The 15,845-nt window shown below is 33.7% G+C and overlaps 2 protein-coding genes across 7 annotated transcripts in view; both read right to left on the minus strand.

The window, feature by feature from the left end:
* Nucleotides 1–15,845, minus strand: part of LOC136849162 (uncharacterized) — a 744,860-nt gene that overhangs the window by 256,735 nt on the left and 472,280 nt on the right. For all 6 annotated transcript variants that reach the window (XM_067122257.1, XM_067122259.1, XM_067122255.1 and 3 more), the window contains one exon: nucleotides 9,095–9,202. The gene's annotated coding sequence lies outside the window, so the exon portion shown is untranslated. The remainder of the gene's footprint in view (nucleotides 1–9,094; nucleotides 9,203–15,845) is intronic.
* LOC136848910 (uncharacterized) lies at nucleotides 14,882–15,649 on the minus strand. Its single transcript, XM_067121733.1, has one exon. The coding sequence runs from the start codon at nucleotides 15,647–15,649 to the stop codon at nucleotides 14,882–14,884; it is 768 nt and encodes a 255-aa protein (XP_066977834.1).

A 15,845-nucleotide genomic window follows, 5' to 3' on the forward strand; every position in this document is an offset into this window, starting at 1 on the left:
TTGCCATAAGAAAAACTATTCAGCGCCGAGAAAGAAAATACGAGTATATGCCAAAACGTTCGGCTTTGCGTGATTAAAAACAAATGCTATTTTATTAGAAAGAATTTCATTTTTTAATGACGACCGTCATGCGGTTAATCAATAGAAAAACGATCTCCCACGGTTTGCTTGTAAACATACACGCCTACACACTCACATACACACACAACACACGCAAACACATACACACATATATTCACAGAAATTAAGCTCGAAAAATAATTTAATATCGATTTCACTATACCTCTCTCTCTCTCTCTCTCTCTCTCTCTCTCTCTCTCTCTCTCTCTCTCTCTCTCTCTCTATATATATATATATATATATATATATATATATATATATATATATATATATATATATATATATATATATATATATATATATATATATATGTATATATATATATATATATAACATATATATATATATATATATATATATATATATATATATATATATATATATATATATATATATATATATATATATATATATATATATGGACATTAACCTATTTGCCTAACAGCGAGTGCCTCCAGAGAAAAGCCCTGACAATGATCACTGGCGTACTCATACTGTAACTGCTGAATCGTTGATAAACCCCTGTAAAGAAAACTTCCACAACACTAGCAGTTTCTTACACTTACACAGAGTGCTCATTAACAGCTCGCATGCACACTGAACCATTCTCCTTTTGCTTGTATGCACTCTCTCACTTCCTGGGTATTGAGGCCAGTCCTTATTCTACTCTCTCATCGCCACATGAACGAATCCTCTCAAGTCCTTCCACTTACATAAATTTTTTTACCAGTTTTACTGTACATCTCCATATTCCTAACTATTGCAATTTTCTTTATAATATATGTACTGCACAAATAGATCATTTCTAGAGCTCCCATGTTTTTCTTTCATTCACATTCAGCATGTACACTGAACTTCCATAGAGGAGCTTTGGCTCAACAGTCCTTTCTGACGTTCCCTGTTTTGTGACTCACAACCTCTCTCATCCTACTGTCATATGATATACTACTCCCAAATACTTACATGAATCTGTATTGACATTCATGACTCCGTCTTCCGTCTTCCCTGACGCTTTATCTTGCTCATATTTACGCTCAGCTCCCTCTCCTTGCAAACACTTCAAAACTCTTTCACTAGTCTGTTCATTACTCCAACCAGAACAAAAATTTAATGTACTTGCCCCAGAGGCACAGTGACTTTTAAGGAAAAAAAACTTTTGTAAAAATACTTTCGATTAGTTTCAGAGTCCTGCTGCTAGACAGACAAAAATAATCACTATGGCAGATGCAATAGTTGTTCATTCAAAGAATATAAACATATTCTTCTGTCCGCAAATCGTTATTTCTAGATCATTAATCTCAACCAAAGTTATAAGAAACGAATTTGTTACAATAAAGATCTCAACACAGATACTTTTGATATATGTATATGTTGTCTTTATGCCGGCTCAAGAACGAAGAATTTTCCCGTGATGAAACAACTACTGTACTACGAGCGGACTTCAGAACCCTGGACAAGAGAGAGTTGTGACTAATATCAACATCTGAAGGACGTTTATATGACGAGTAAAATGAGATTTCTCAGTATTAGATACTGTTTAACGTTACCCTCGTCTCCTCTCAGCACTTGGAAGATATATTACCCTCTGCTGCAATAAAAATGTTATTGTTCGTAAATCCTCTCTTATGGGGACTGATGGTGACACTTATGTCATACTTTCAGAAGCTTTATTATGCCATTGTTGAAATTGTATTTTTGTGCGTAAATGTCAGTAATGTAAAAAGACCTTTATTTTCTCTATAAAACTGTCTGAAGGAGTGTTTTATTTTCGTTAACAATAGTACTGACACCGTCATTAGACTTCCTGGCTAGCCATCATCCATGTGTTATATCGAAAGAGAACTTACTGTCATTTCTTCCCAAAAGTCTTGTGTTAACTGCTTGATGACTACGTAACAGAAAGGCATTTCATTATACACTGTTGAGGGTATTTCACTGCCCTGTACTAAAGATCGGTTGCTCGGTATTTGGGTAAATCTACAGTTCTTTCTTTACAAAGATCTTCATGATTATTCCTATTTCCATGTCATTGTGGTTTATCTAATAATAATAATAATAATAATAATAATAATAATAATAATAATAATAATAATAATAATAATAATTATTATTATTATTATTATTATTATTATTATTATTATTATTATTATTATTATTATTATTGGGAGACAACCCTCTTTTAAGCAACTAATGTTTAATGAAATTGTTGCATCAGCTGCATTTAATTTGTATAGAGTCTTCTCTATTTTTCTAATTATTGCTTTTTTTCTGCTACTGCATCGGGCGAGTAACGTTCCGATATTATTCATCTTCAGGAGGGAAATAGTTGAAATTCAGGGATTCCGTATATCCGTGTATTAAAATATGGAGGACATAATCAAGAACTGAAAACATAAATAAGAAGGATATGGGATATGCCAATGGAAATTGTACCCATAATCATAAGAACTCAAGGCGCGATCTCAAGATCCATGAAAAGGAACCTGGTAAAACTAGAAGACAAAGTAGCTCTAGGACTCATGCAGAAGAGCGTGTGCTATTAGAAACAGCGCACATAGTGAGAAAAGTGATGGACTCCTAAGGAGGCAGGATGCAACTCGGAACCCCGCACTATAAATATCACCCAGTCCAGTAGGAAGACTGAGATAGATAAAGAAATATTATTATTATTATTATTATTATTATTATTATTATTATTATTATTATTATTATTATTATTATTACATGTTCAAGTTTCAAGGATGTCATAATCATAATTCTTTTTCTACTTGTGGACAGAATCTTTCCTAAAAGAATCTCCAGAATGAAATAATTAAAGGTAAACGTAGAAATATAATTATGTCGAAATATTCCTTCACTGAAATTCAAGTAATGATTATCAAAGTCATTATTTCCGCTTTCCAAGTGCATAAATAGTCAGTGGGAAAGAAATTAAGGTTATTCCCTGTCCAAATGGGTGAAATCGACAAAGTTTTCGCTTTATTTTATTTTCAGAAACACAACTTGACAATGGGCGATTACTGATATATACTGATTGGATTTGCAGTCTCAGTTATATCTTCACTGTCAAAATAATAACAAATTATAAAAGGAAATGCACAATTAGCATCGCCAGAAAGATAAAGGGAGAGTGTCAAGTTTCTTGTTGAATTACAGTCTCTCTTAACTTGAGATGGCAGAAAAACTTTAGATCGGAGTAACAGACTTAGAGTGGGTTCATGATATTGCTTTGGTCGGCAGAACACCACAATATTTGCAAAGTTTATTAATAGAATATATTATATATCTAGAAAGATGGTATTTAAGATAAAACTAAGAAAAACAAAAGTAGCAAGAACAGGGTATGGTATAGGGAATGAAATAGAAATAACTCTAAGCGGAGAAAGGATTAAAAAAGATGAATCATTAATTAATTTATCGAAACAATAATATCCAATGCACGTTGTCATGAGAAGGAAACTAGTAAAAGCATAAAAAAAGAAAGAAAATAAGAACATGAACAAATTTTAAGAATCAAACAGACAAACTACATACGCAACTAGGGTGAACAGTTAATCTAGTACGTCATTCATTGCTATATGGACACGAATCACAGTATGAATATGAAACTATAACCTAAAAATTTGGTCTTTTTGCGAACAAAGCTTCAAGAAGAACGTCAGGAGTCAGACGGCAAGATAAAGTGAGAGATGGCGCCACAAGGGAAATTAGGGGAAGAGTACGTGATAGCGTCAGCTCGGCCACTGTAGGCACTAGACAAGTGAGGATTCTCAGACGTACTTGATGAAAAATACGAGACGGGAGGCTGGAAGTGAATAGAGATTTGTAAAGGTGAAAGCTCAGGAAAGACGCGAGTGGCGGAATTTTGAAATTGGCCTATTGCGGTGCAAGGTGTTGATGGTGATGATAATGAAACTGACTGTAGCCATCCATTGCATCATTCAATTTAGAAATGTCCAAAATCAACAACGTTCTCCAGGCAAAGACAAAACCAGTGAAAATTAATACTAGCAGCCTTCAGGTAGTACTTGACCTCACTCGAAAAACAGCTGTTAGGTGGTCAATGTAATGCCAAGGTCGCCCTCATCAACACACACTTACGTTCATATATATATATATATATATATATATATATATATATATATATATATATATATATATATATATATATATATATATATATAAATATATATATATATACATACATACATATATACATACATATATATGCCAAACTACTGCCACTCGAAGCGTGCACAAGTGTGTGTGTGTGTGTATGTGAGCGTCTGTTTGTGTAACGACGTCACAGGCGATATCTGTAACGAAATAGGGACTCACGAATTGATGTTGGAGTGGATTCCGGCGTCAAATCCCCGTGTAATTCAAATAAGTGATGTAGAATTTCCATGAATATGAGATCACCCTCCTTTCTATAGCAATGAGTTCTTAGTATTCATTGTCATTTCATTTGTTAAGGTGTATAAAAATCTGAGATATGGTCATATGAAATTCATAGAACGAGACTGGAATGTGGCGTGTTACTATGAATTATTGGTAGAACGTCTCCCTTTTTATAAAAGGATGGTTCACTCGTTATGAACCTATATTTAAGAAACATATACTTTCTAGGGGGTCATTTTTCTTTCTACCATACAAAAAAAAATTGTGGATAATATTTACACACAAATACGCCGCGCTAACTGAAAGCTTCACACTGTAGGCTATGATACTAATAGGTATTTTCAAGTACCAAGTACACAGTGAATGGTGCAAAAATGTTCTTTTGCATATCCATTCACTAAACTCAATAACAGAATGACTACTGATCGTCTTTTAAATAAAAAATTCTTCAGTGTTTCACGAAATTATGGGAATACAAAAGTAATGTATATGTATTAGTATATAAATTATATACACTCACACATGAACTGAATTGAAAGCGAAACATGATTAGGCTGACAAAGGGGGTTCGAGAGAAGAGAATAATTAGAGAAATTAGACTGAAACATATATATATATATATATATATATATATATATATATATATATATATATATATATATATATATATATATATATATATGAGTGTGTTTCACTCGTGTTTTGCTTTCAGTTTCTACGGTTTTTTTCTAACTATAATCTGAACTTAAGCATTTTCAGTCATGGAGGGCTAAATATTCTACAGACAAATTGGCACTGTTAATTCATAATCCGGAATCACCGCTAATACTGTGAAAATAACAAATATTCTGTTGCTAATTGATGCAAAGCTTTTGATTTCGACATTCATTGTCTTATAATTTCGTTTCGAATATATAATTCAAACTCTGAGTATATCTTAATTAGTTAGATACCACTGAATTTCTTTCATAACTACCCTTAATCTACAGTATTGAGAGCTGGACAAATTAAAATAAGCATTGCTCAAATCAATTCTTGTTTACCTGCAATGATTATCTGACCTCGTTAAAATCGAATTATGTGTTCTAATGACCAATTATTTGCTGGGGAAGATTCCTTCATAACTTCGACATCATTTGCCTTTGCAAAACCTTTGGTGATTTATCTGACTTCTTCGATGAGTTTCGTATCTCCCTCGAGTTTAACGAATGAGGTCTTCATTGGTTCTTCTTTCACAGATAATCTATAAAAAGAGTCTGAATAAATGTTATTAGGGATACTTTTTCTCGAGAGATGGGCTTTCACGTTGAACTTGATGTAAACAACTGCCTTTAAGGATAATAACTCCAGTCTCATTAGTAGATATTTTCACTTGGATAAGTTGCGAATATATTGTTCGGGACTTTGACGAGTTCCCACGAATAATTTTGATGGCAGTCAGGTGATATTTTTTCTAGGTAAACAAATGAGCTACGATTATGACTTTGTTGTGGCACTACCAGCTCAATAGAAATCAATCAATCATACCTTTGCCTCTTGTAATATTTACAATAAAAACGGCATTCCAGCATAGTTTTTTATAATTTCCTGATCCAGTGAAACAGCCTTTTCTGTTTTGGTCAATTCCAAATACATTTTTCCATGCCAAGGTTTAAAGGAGACCAACGTTCGTTAACCCTGTGCAATCAGTCGTCCCAGTAAAAAAATAAGCAACAAATATCACATGTAAAAGGTCACCACATTTGCCGTATCACTTCAGTGTATTTCTGTGACGTTAACTTTCTTGGCTTTGCGTATTAAGATTTCAATAAATGCACAAAACCTGTGGCAAATGAGGTTCTTTAGCACACCACCGTATTTTCATGATATTAACTCATTTGCCTTTGTGTTTGTTTGTTTTTATCTCTATCAAAATAATAATAATAATAATAATAATAATAATAATAATAATAATAATAATAATAATAATAATAATAATGATAATAATAATAATAATATGTATAGAACTCTTCACTACAATTATGTTATTTTTCACATTACGAGTATTATAATAATAACAATAATATCTAAAATAAAATAATAACAGTGAAGAGTTTTACACATATTATTATTATTATTATTATTATTATTATTATTATTATTATTATTATTATTATTATTATTATTATATTACAGAGAATCTGTAAATATAGCTGGATCGGTAACTACGCGTGCTATAGATTCATTTATTTAGAAAACGATTACCAAATTATTTTGGAGTAATACTTAATCGAAATCTACTTTACAAAACAGTGTATGATGATATGCAATTTTTTTTTTAAAAGAAGAAGAAGAAGAAGAAGAAGAAGAAGAAGAAGAAGAAGAAGAAGAAGAAGAAGAAGAAGAAGAAGAAGAGAGAGAGAGAGAGAGAGAGAGAGAGAGAGAGAGAGAGAGAGAGAGATAGCTCACTGAAAATTGATTTTTGGAGAAGCTTCATAGGAAACCATGAGATTTAAATATAATAAACAAAAAAAGGTTATTCTTCCCTCAAAAATAAGAAAATTTCTGGTACGTCTCTCTTTGATATTGCACTATTTAATCTTTAGAAGTGTAAAGTGAAATTGGGAAGTGAGAGCTTAAGTCATTCTCAGTGAAGGTAATCCAATACGGCTTTTGACTACAGATATTGACATATAAGTTTAAAGACTTTCAATTCTTATATGTATTTCCTTTATCTTCTCAAATGAAAGTATCCTGGTCGCCGTATAATTTTATACCCAAAAAAGGAGTTTTTCCCGTTTTTAAGGTTTGCACAACACTGAGGGTTTTTTTTGATACTGAGATACCAAATGAAATTTTATGTTGCCAGTGACTGAATGATCTACTCGATCGTTCGTATTAATGCCTTTCAAAGAAAGTTATGTTTTCTTTGAAAACTATCAACAATTCGACTTCCATGACATGTTTAACATTTCTTGCTCATTAAAACAGTGAAAATGTCACTATTAAAGATCACTGGAATTTGGTTTTGGCTATTTTTCTTATTTTATCAGGAGGGAAATGTCAAAAAGCTGATCATTTAATACGATTTCTTCCTGGAATTTACCATAACAGTAGTTACTTAATACTATTTCTACTTTAAAATGAGTGTTTTTATGGGCTGTTACCCGTAGATGTAATCAACTACACGTTAGTTGGTTCCCCGAAATATTCTTACAGAATTTTTGAGTGAGGGGCTACCTAACTGTCAATCAGCTAATTATAGCTAGCCATTAACTAGATGAACGCTGTTGAATAATTTTTTTAAATATACTTTTTTAGAATTTATTTCTTTAAGATGATATTTTATATAAATTTTGTTAGAGATAAGCAAAATTCATATGATTATGAATAAAAATTCATATGATTATGAATAATAACGTTGTTAGATAAAATTTGTTTAAAGTTACTCAAATTTGTTAATATTCTTTTAATCATAGAGAAATGTAAAGTAGGAGGGATTTGCCTTTACTTGAATGAGTAAGACGTCTTGATAGGGACTGATATACGAGTATAAATCAACCGTCATATGATCTTTATATTAAAATTTTCATTCCGAATAATTTATAATAAACTCCCTTTGACTTTATATCTAAAGGCCAGATCTATTAAATGATAGGTTTGTTATGAAATTGAATTAGTTTAATGATCTGCAAATGATTACGATATTCTATCAACTTAATTGGTAATTATGCTCCTAGGAAATTGTAGATATTTTCACATAAAGTCTGTGATATAGATGATTTCTGAGTTTTAATATTAACATTTGTTGAACATCTTTCAAAATCGAAGAACATCAATTAAACCGGGAACGCAGAGTAGAAGATTTATTGAATGGACGTCTAAAAAGAAGCTTTCAGCACGTATGAACTCACAGAATTAATTGCCGCTCTCAGAGAAGGAAATTCTACGCATTTGCTTTGCATACGCGAACAATCTAAGGAAACCTTCGTCTTCAAGAACCATTTATGAAGACTGAACGATATCCTCCCGTCTTTATCTTCCTCTGGTTTCGCTCTGTTTTGCATTTATATTACCTTTTTACAGTTTTCGCTTCTTTGATGAGCTTTCAAAACTCTCTCCGGGAGATGAAACCATTTATCCTGGGTCTAACGAAGGAGGATGCGTCTTGTGTGCATTTTCTTCTCCGAATTGATTATCAAAAAGTTTGGGATATATATGAAAGGGAATGCTTCTGCCTGATAAATGGAATATTCACGGTGGGTTTCTCTCTTGCAGGTATTTTGTAATTTTGGGGGAAATACGTGATCTCAACGCGTATTTCAAAATGTATGTATGTATGTAGGTATGTATGAAAATGTTCTGTTACACTGAACGGATCCCAAAAGGAATGCTTAATGAAGCCTTTGATATAACCAAAAGAGTACATACGGGGTTTTCTACGCGCGAATGACCCAGAACCTCTTGATTGTGTAACTGGCTACCCTCTCTTAGCCCAGAAACTCAAGCGAGGTCAGTGGGCCTCAGTTCCACTGGCCCTTGCACTCCTTCTCTAGGTTGACAAATATTCGTTTACAAAGACAAATACACTTACCTTCGTGATATGTTACTAGAATGGGTGCTGTCTGAATGATGTAATCATCTTCTGTTGTGCCCGCTCTCTATGTGCTCGCAGAGCACTACTGATTATTATTATCCATTTCTGAAAAAAAGTAGAATAATTATAAGTGCAATTCAGTCACGACTTTCCGTTTACTAAGATAACAAATATTTCCGTATGCTTAAAATGGTTTGACCTTGGAGTAAATGTACACCTGAAATTGATACATGTAAATTTTATTGGTGTGTTTATCATGACACTAAATAACCAATATGCGCAGTCTATGCTGCGATGTTTTTTTTTTATATTACGTCTCCTAATGAACCCTAAGCAATTCCACTCATGGTCAAATAAGCATAAAATTCTAATTACGTCATGCTCAGAAAAAGAACCCAATCAATTACGAATAATGTGGCGTAAATACGAAGATAGAGAGAAGAAATGACTCGTTCAGTTTCAGGTAATTTTATTTTATGAAAATAATTTATTCCCCGACGTCATTAGATATCCATTTGACAATAAGCTTTATTTCTCTTAGCCAAGAAATTAATTACTTTTAAGTAACACATATGCTTTTTCTCTCAAGCTTGATGAATAATGTATATATACAAAATGGTTCAAATATTTTTGGGCTATAAATTAAAGACAATAACTTATACTCGTTTCCGCTTCGTATTATTCAAGTTAATAATATTATTATGTAAGTAAAAATTCAAGCAGACCTTTAAGCTTAACAATTAAAAGAAAATAGCTGAGCATCTATCAGCCGGACCCATAAAAACTGTTTTTCCTTAAGGATTCTTTGTATAATCTACAGTGATCAGACCACTGCTGTTATTAGTTCATTTAAATTCACTATATATTGTCCTCGATAGATATCTTACAGATTACTGTAAAAAGATAATCTTAGAAATTTTTACTTATTCTGGAAATGAGGATAAGAACTGACGCTAAATCAACGTAAAAAGAAAGTACTTTGATCCATTAATTTCTTTGTTTTGAAAAGAGTACCCTATATGATCACAAACTATATGTTTCAGAAGCAGATCATCAATCTTACGAGCATTTGTTACGACACAGAGAAAAACTAGGGTTTTTCATGTAATGAAGCAGGAGTCATTTATCTTTCAGACAAAAATCTACAAATACAAAGAGAGAGAGAGAGAGAGAGAGAGAGAGAGAGAGAGAGAGAGAGAGAGAGAGAGAGAGAGAGAGAGAGAGAGAATGTTGAAAAATGAAAGCCAAATGTGAAACCATTGTATACCAATGACGCAGGACTGTATCGATTTTTTTTCAGATCTTGAAAGATTACCATCAAGGACGCAGAGAGCTGTTTTGATTGATACTGCCATTGGTCAGACAGTGAATATATTGGAGACTTAAAAATGGAGAACCGAATATTGAAAAACGACTGAAATTACATAAAACGTGTGGAAAGAGATATCCTGAAACAGGTAAAGAGTGGAACATCTCCCATCTCAATTTTACGGATGAAAGGTCGTCAAACAGCTGGGTAGGTCCTTTGTGGTTGGCGGTTCCAAGGACTTGAAGGTGAAAATCCAGCCACAGTCCCTCTGTCGAAAATCGCGTGAAATTCCCGGAGAGCTGAACTATTCAGCCAAGAGAGAAAAGAAGAAGAGAGGTATTTGTTGTAAAGCAAAGTAAATGAAAATAAATGGAACGCATTTCTTAGGTTATAAATAGGTTTTCCAGATCGGATGGCTATTGTATTTATATAAACTAAGTACTTAATAAATCTTTAAAAATCAGCAGTCGAAAGTATTGTCAATACGGACACATACTGTCATAAGTCATACACACACAGACATGCACACAAACGGAAGTACCTACAGAAGAGATCCCACTTATTAAAAAAAAATTAATAAATTAGTAAATAGAAAAAAGGAATAGTATTTGGATAGTAATGCACTGCTTCTTTGTTTGAACTTCTGAACTTCCAGTTGCACGACATCCTCCGGGTGGCTGTTCCACAGTCCAACAGTGTGAGGAATAAAGGACTTCTGGAACTGAGAAGTTCAACAGCGAGACACATTTACTGCATATTGGTGTTGCTGTTCAGCGAATCTGGATGCTCTCGGCAGGAACAGGGGATCAGGGATCAATTGTGAATGTGGAAGGTCTCTGTTGAAATACAACTTATAAAAAGTGACAAACAATAGACCATCCGTCGATGTACTGTTAGGAAACAGAAACCTGCCGCCACGTGGTTGATGTGTATGTTTACTATTGCATGGTCTCTCTCTCTTTGTTTTTTTCTCGGGGGAATTACTTTTCTTATAACAAGAAGGGAAACTACTTTCGAGACTAATATTAACAGCTCCATAACAATACCTTTATGTCAACATGATTTTGAGGAAGATGATAATATTTTTCGAATTTACATAGGGACGATGAGATCGTAAAAGCAGAAGGTCTATTCAATATAAAAAGGATAAACCATATCAGAGTGCACTCACAACATTTTCACTTACTTGTTTATTTGATAAGTTTAGAACACAGCCATTACGTGCACTATTTTGGTTTATCCTTCTTTATGTCGAATAGACCCTCTGCTTTAACGATCGCGTCGTCCCTATGTAAATTCGAAAAATATTGTAATCTTCCTCAAAATCATGTTGCCTTAATTAAAGGTAATGTTTATGGAGCTGCCAACGTTAGTCACGAAAGTAATTTCTCTGCTCGCTGTAAGAAAAGTTTGACCGATCTTAAAAAAGACAATATAATCCACATCACAAAAGCTGATAAGTAGAACGGTATTGTAATTTTAGATAAAGTTGACTACATATCATGCATGCAAGCCCTACTGGATGACGATACGACTTACAAAACACTTACAAAAAACCCCCCCTTGATCAAGTCATAAAAAATGTCAGTAGCATGTGAATAAAAGAACCAATAGGTCAGTTGTCAGTAAAATTTCCCGCGTTACCTTAATTGTACGGATTAGTTAAAACGCAAAAAGAAAATAATCCTATGCGGCCTATTATCAGTACTGTTGGCTCAATATCAAATAAACTTTCAAAATATATCACCAACCTCTTATCCCCGTTGCTTGGAACTATCTCCGATTCTCACATATATAATTTTCTAGATTTAGTTGATAAATTAAACATCATCATATCTAAGTGCTTAATCCACTAAACAAATCACCATATGTCGACAATTTCTATATTAGACCATTCAGACTTCGGCTTCCACTCACTTTCCCTCAGAAACGTCAAAGGAAACTGAAACGCGTTCGTTAACACATACAGGAAACTGAAAACAGTGGGCAGCTCTTTTTACGGTGTCTAAAATTACAATTTTTATAATTTAATATTTATATAGACAATGGACACTGTATCTTAAGTAGCTGCTGGCTAAGACTGACGTCAATATGTACGATATTTTCTTTTTTTTTTATTCTTTCAAATGCGAATTTCCTCATTAATTTGTTCGTTTCTTCTTCGTTTTTACCTTCGGAATTTGGTAAAGCGACTGTTTTATGACGTTACGGTGACGTATTCCTTAAATAAAGTCTGAAATCAATTATCGCGTAGTTAGGCAATAACACCACTACGCACACCAACTTCACCATAGATAGCAACTTATACCAAACGTTCTCTCTCTTTCTCTCTCTCTCTTAAGGCATCACTCAAACAATCTGGAGCGTAATTTATCAGTGAGGTTTTTAACTATTGCAGGATATTCATGCTTGCTATCTCTCTCTCTCTCTCTCTCTCTCTCTCTCTCTCTCTCTCTCTCTCTCTCTCTCTCTCATTTATAAATACGCATTATGAATGGGGTTAAAAGTCATATTAGAAAAAAAACCCGAGAATGTTTGCTACTGCAAGTCAGTCATTCACTCTCTCTCTCTCTCTCTCTCTCTCTCTCTCTCTCTCTCTCTCTCTCTCTCTCTCTCTCTCACCATTTTAACCAGATAGGTGCCAGGATATGTTTATACATGTATATAGTATGTTTATTTAAAGTAATGAATTCAAGACAGAATTATTAATCACAGAAAAAGCATTTTCAATAATAGTACACATACTTTACACGACAAAGCAAGTTTTTCAAAGTTCTTCCAGGCAGCGCCGGGTTGGCTAGCAGGTATATATATATATATATATATATATATATATATATATATATATATATATATATATATATATATATATATATATATATATATATATATATATATATATATATACATATACATATATATATATATATACACATATGTTTTGATTTTCGCCTGAAGGTACGTTTACCCAACAAGAGAACTTTTATATTTCTATCTGTTCCTCTCTGTTCACATTAATATTTATCGAGCATATATATATACATACATACATATATCTGGATATATATATATATATATATATATATATATATATATATATATATATATATATATATATATATATATATATATATATGAGATATTTTGTCAGGGCCACTTTGCTTCCTCAATAATTCATCATTCTGCAATACTGTATAATTTCTGGTCACGTGATGGGATGACATTTTTTTAATATTTATATATTTTTATATATATAATATATATATATATATATACACATATATATATATATATATATATATATATATATATATATATATATATATATATATATATATATATATATATATATATATATATATATATGTAACTAATGAACACATCAACGCTTGGGTCACAGAAATAAACTTTTGACACACATTGGGATCGAACCCGTCCCTCAAATGAAAGTACAGTAATAAACTTTTGACACACAACTACTATGGGTTTCACAGACAGTGCAAGTGCGATTTTTTGCAATTATTCTGTAACGAACACTCGTATCAGTACGAGATTTTGCTATAGTGTATTACACCCAGCGAGGAAATTTATAGGAGTATCATGAATCATTTATTGTAAATAATAAAGACTTTTGTACCTATACCAAGAGGCAAAACTCATTAGCCAAGCAAGAAAACGAACAACAGCTTAGAAAAGCTGCGCCTACCTGCCATCCCCCTTCACCTCCAACCCCCTTCTTCTTCCTCCCCTCTCCTTTCTTCCCTCACCTGCCCTACGTCCTTCCTTCTCTCTTTCTCTCTCTCTCTCTCTCTCTGAAAGTTGCTTTGATTTAAACATATTTTTTACGAATTTTGTATATCTATCTAATAATAATTGACAATGTTGTATAAATGTAACGATTCACTGGTTGTTACCTTCCAGTTAACTGATCTATTTATACACTGATTTGCTCTCTCTCTCTCTCTCTCTCTCTCTCTCTCTCTCTCTCTGCCTTTCTGTCAGTTTCTACAAATGTGGGGAGTGGTACAAAGGCTTAACCATTTTTTCCTTTTGCCCCCATGCTTCTTAAATTTAAAGTGTTTGCTAAATAGCAATATATATATATATATATATATATATATATATATATATATATATATATATATATATATATATAAATCATAATATAATGTCTTTGAACAATATGCAATTGTACACCATCATATCATTGCTTATTTTGGTATTGGGTATGAGCGTAGATGATAGGTATTCATAGGAAATGAGAAACAAAATTTTTATTTCACCTAATATCACATATATTCGCCCCCAGCCCCACCCTTTCCCCCCCATGAAAACTTATAACGCTCTGTAAGGACTGAATTGAATTTGATTGAATATTTGTATCAATCGATAACGGGACTCGAATGTGGGTAGGATATAATCCTTCATATTTAATTTTCTTTGAAGGTTTTTTTTTATTTTTTATTTATATTTTTTTAGTCTTCATCGCTTTCTAAGAGCAAGTCAACTTCATCGTCAGTGTCACTGTCAAGACTAATAATGACAGGATCAATACTGTCATGCATGTTATCTGTTGAACGATAACTGTCCTCAAAAGCTCGTGATCGACGTAATGCCCCTGCCCATACATCGCCAGTGACAGAGAGCCTTGCTTCTTCCAATCTGGCCTGCAGGTCTGCTCGGGTGAAACGTTGGAGTGAGGAGCGCACGTATCGTTTCATGTGTCCCCACACCTGCTCGATTGCATTGAGCTCGGGATGTGCGGGCGGCAGGCGGACGATTTCGTGACCCCATTCCCGAATGGTGTTATCTACCTTGTACTCAGGCTCTGGCCTATTTTGACGGCATATATAGAGGAGTTCAGGTCTTGTAGCATGCTGCGGGAAGGATGTATTTCTGAGCTGTAACCATTCAATGAGGTCAGATTTCTTGGTAGCAGTGGTGGGACAACGACTCTCTTCAGTCATTATACTATGGTATGGAGCATTGTCCATCACTAAAACAGAAGGCTCCTCTAGGAGTGGCAGGAGCTGAGTTGTTAGCCACCGTAGGAACATTTCGCCATTCATTTCGCAGTGGTAGTCGCCGCTGGTATTTTTAGCAGGGAAGCAGAGGAAGGAGCCCTCAATGAAGCCATCGGCTGTACCACTTGCGACTACCACGAAACGTTCCCCCTCTCCTGGTGGCACCTGACGGCTATAATTGGCACTGGTATTTGGCTGTGTGGTATCCACCCGTTCCATGTTATGACTCATTCAGGTTGTGAACTACGTTTCATCCAGGTACACTACCTCCCTGCCGTCTTCCCTGTGTCTTTGAAGGTCCCGCAGGGAACGTATCCTTTGGCACATGATGTCAATCGACTCCTTCCTGACATACATCTTGCGCTGAGTGGTCTTATACTCGATTCCCATTTTGTGGAGTAAGCGCCATAGCGAA

This window comes from Macrobrachium rosenbergii, chromosome 20 (genome assembly GCF_040412425.1).
Source record: "Macrobrachium rosenbergii isolate ZJJX-2024 chromosome 20, ASM4041242v1, whole genome shotgun sequence".
NCBI lineage: Eukaryota > Metazoa > Arthropoda > Malacostraca > Decapoda > Palaemonidae > Macrobrachium > Macrobrachium rosenbergii.

What these genes read in the sequence shown, in the direction of transcription:
- LOC136848910 (XM_067121733.1), bottom strand. Translation starts at nt 15,649, where the DNA reads ATGGAACGGGTGGATACCACACAGCCAAATACCAGTGCCAATTATAGC.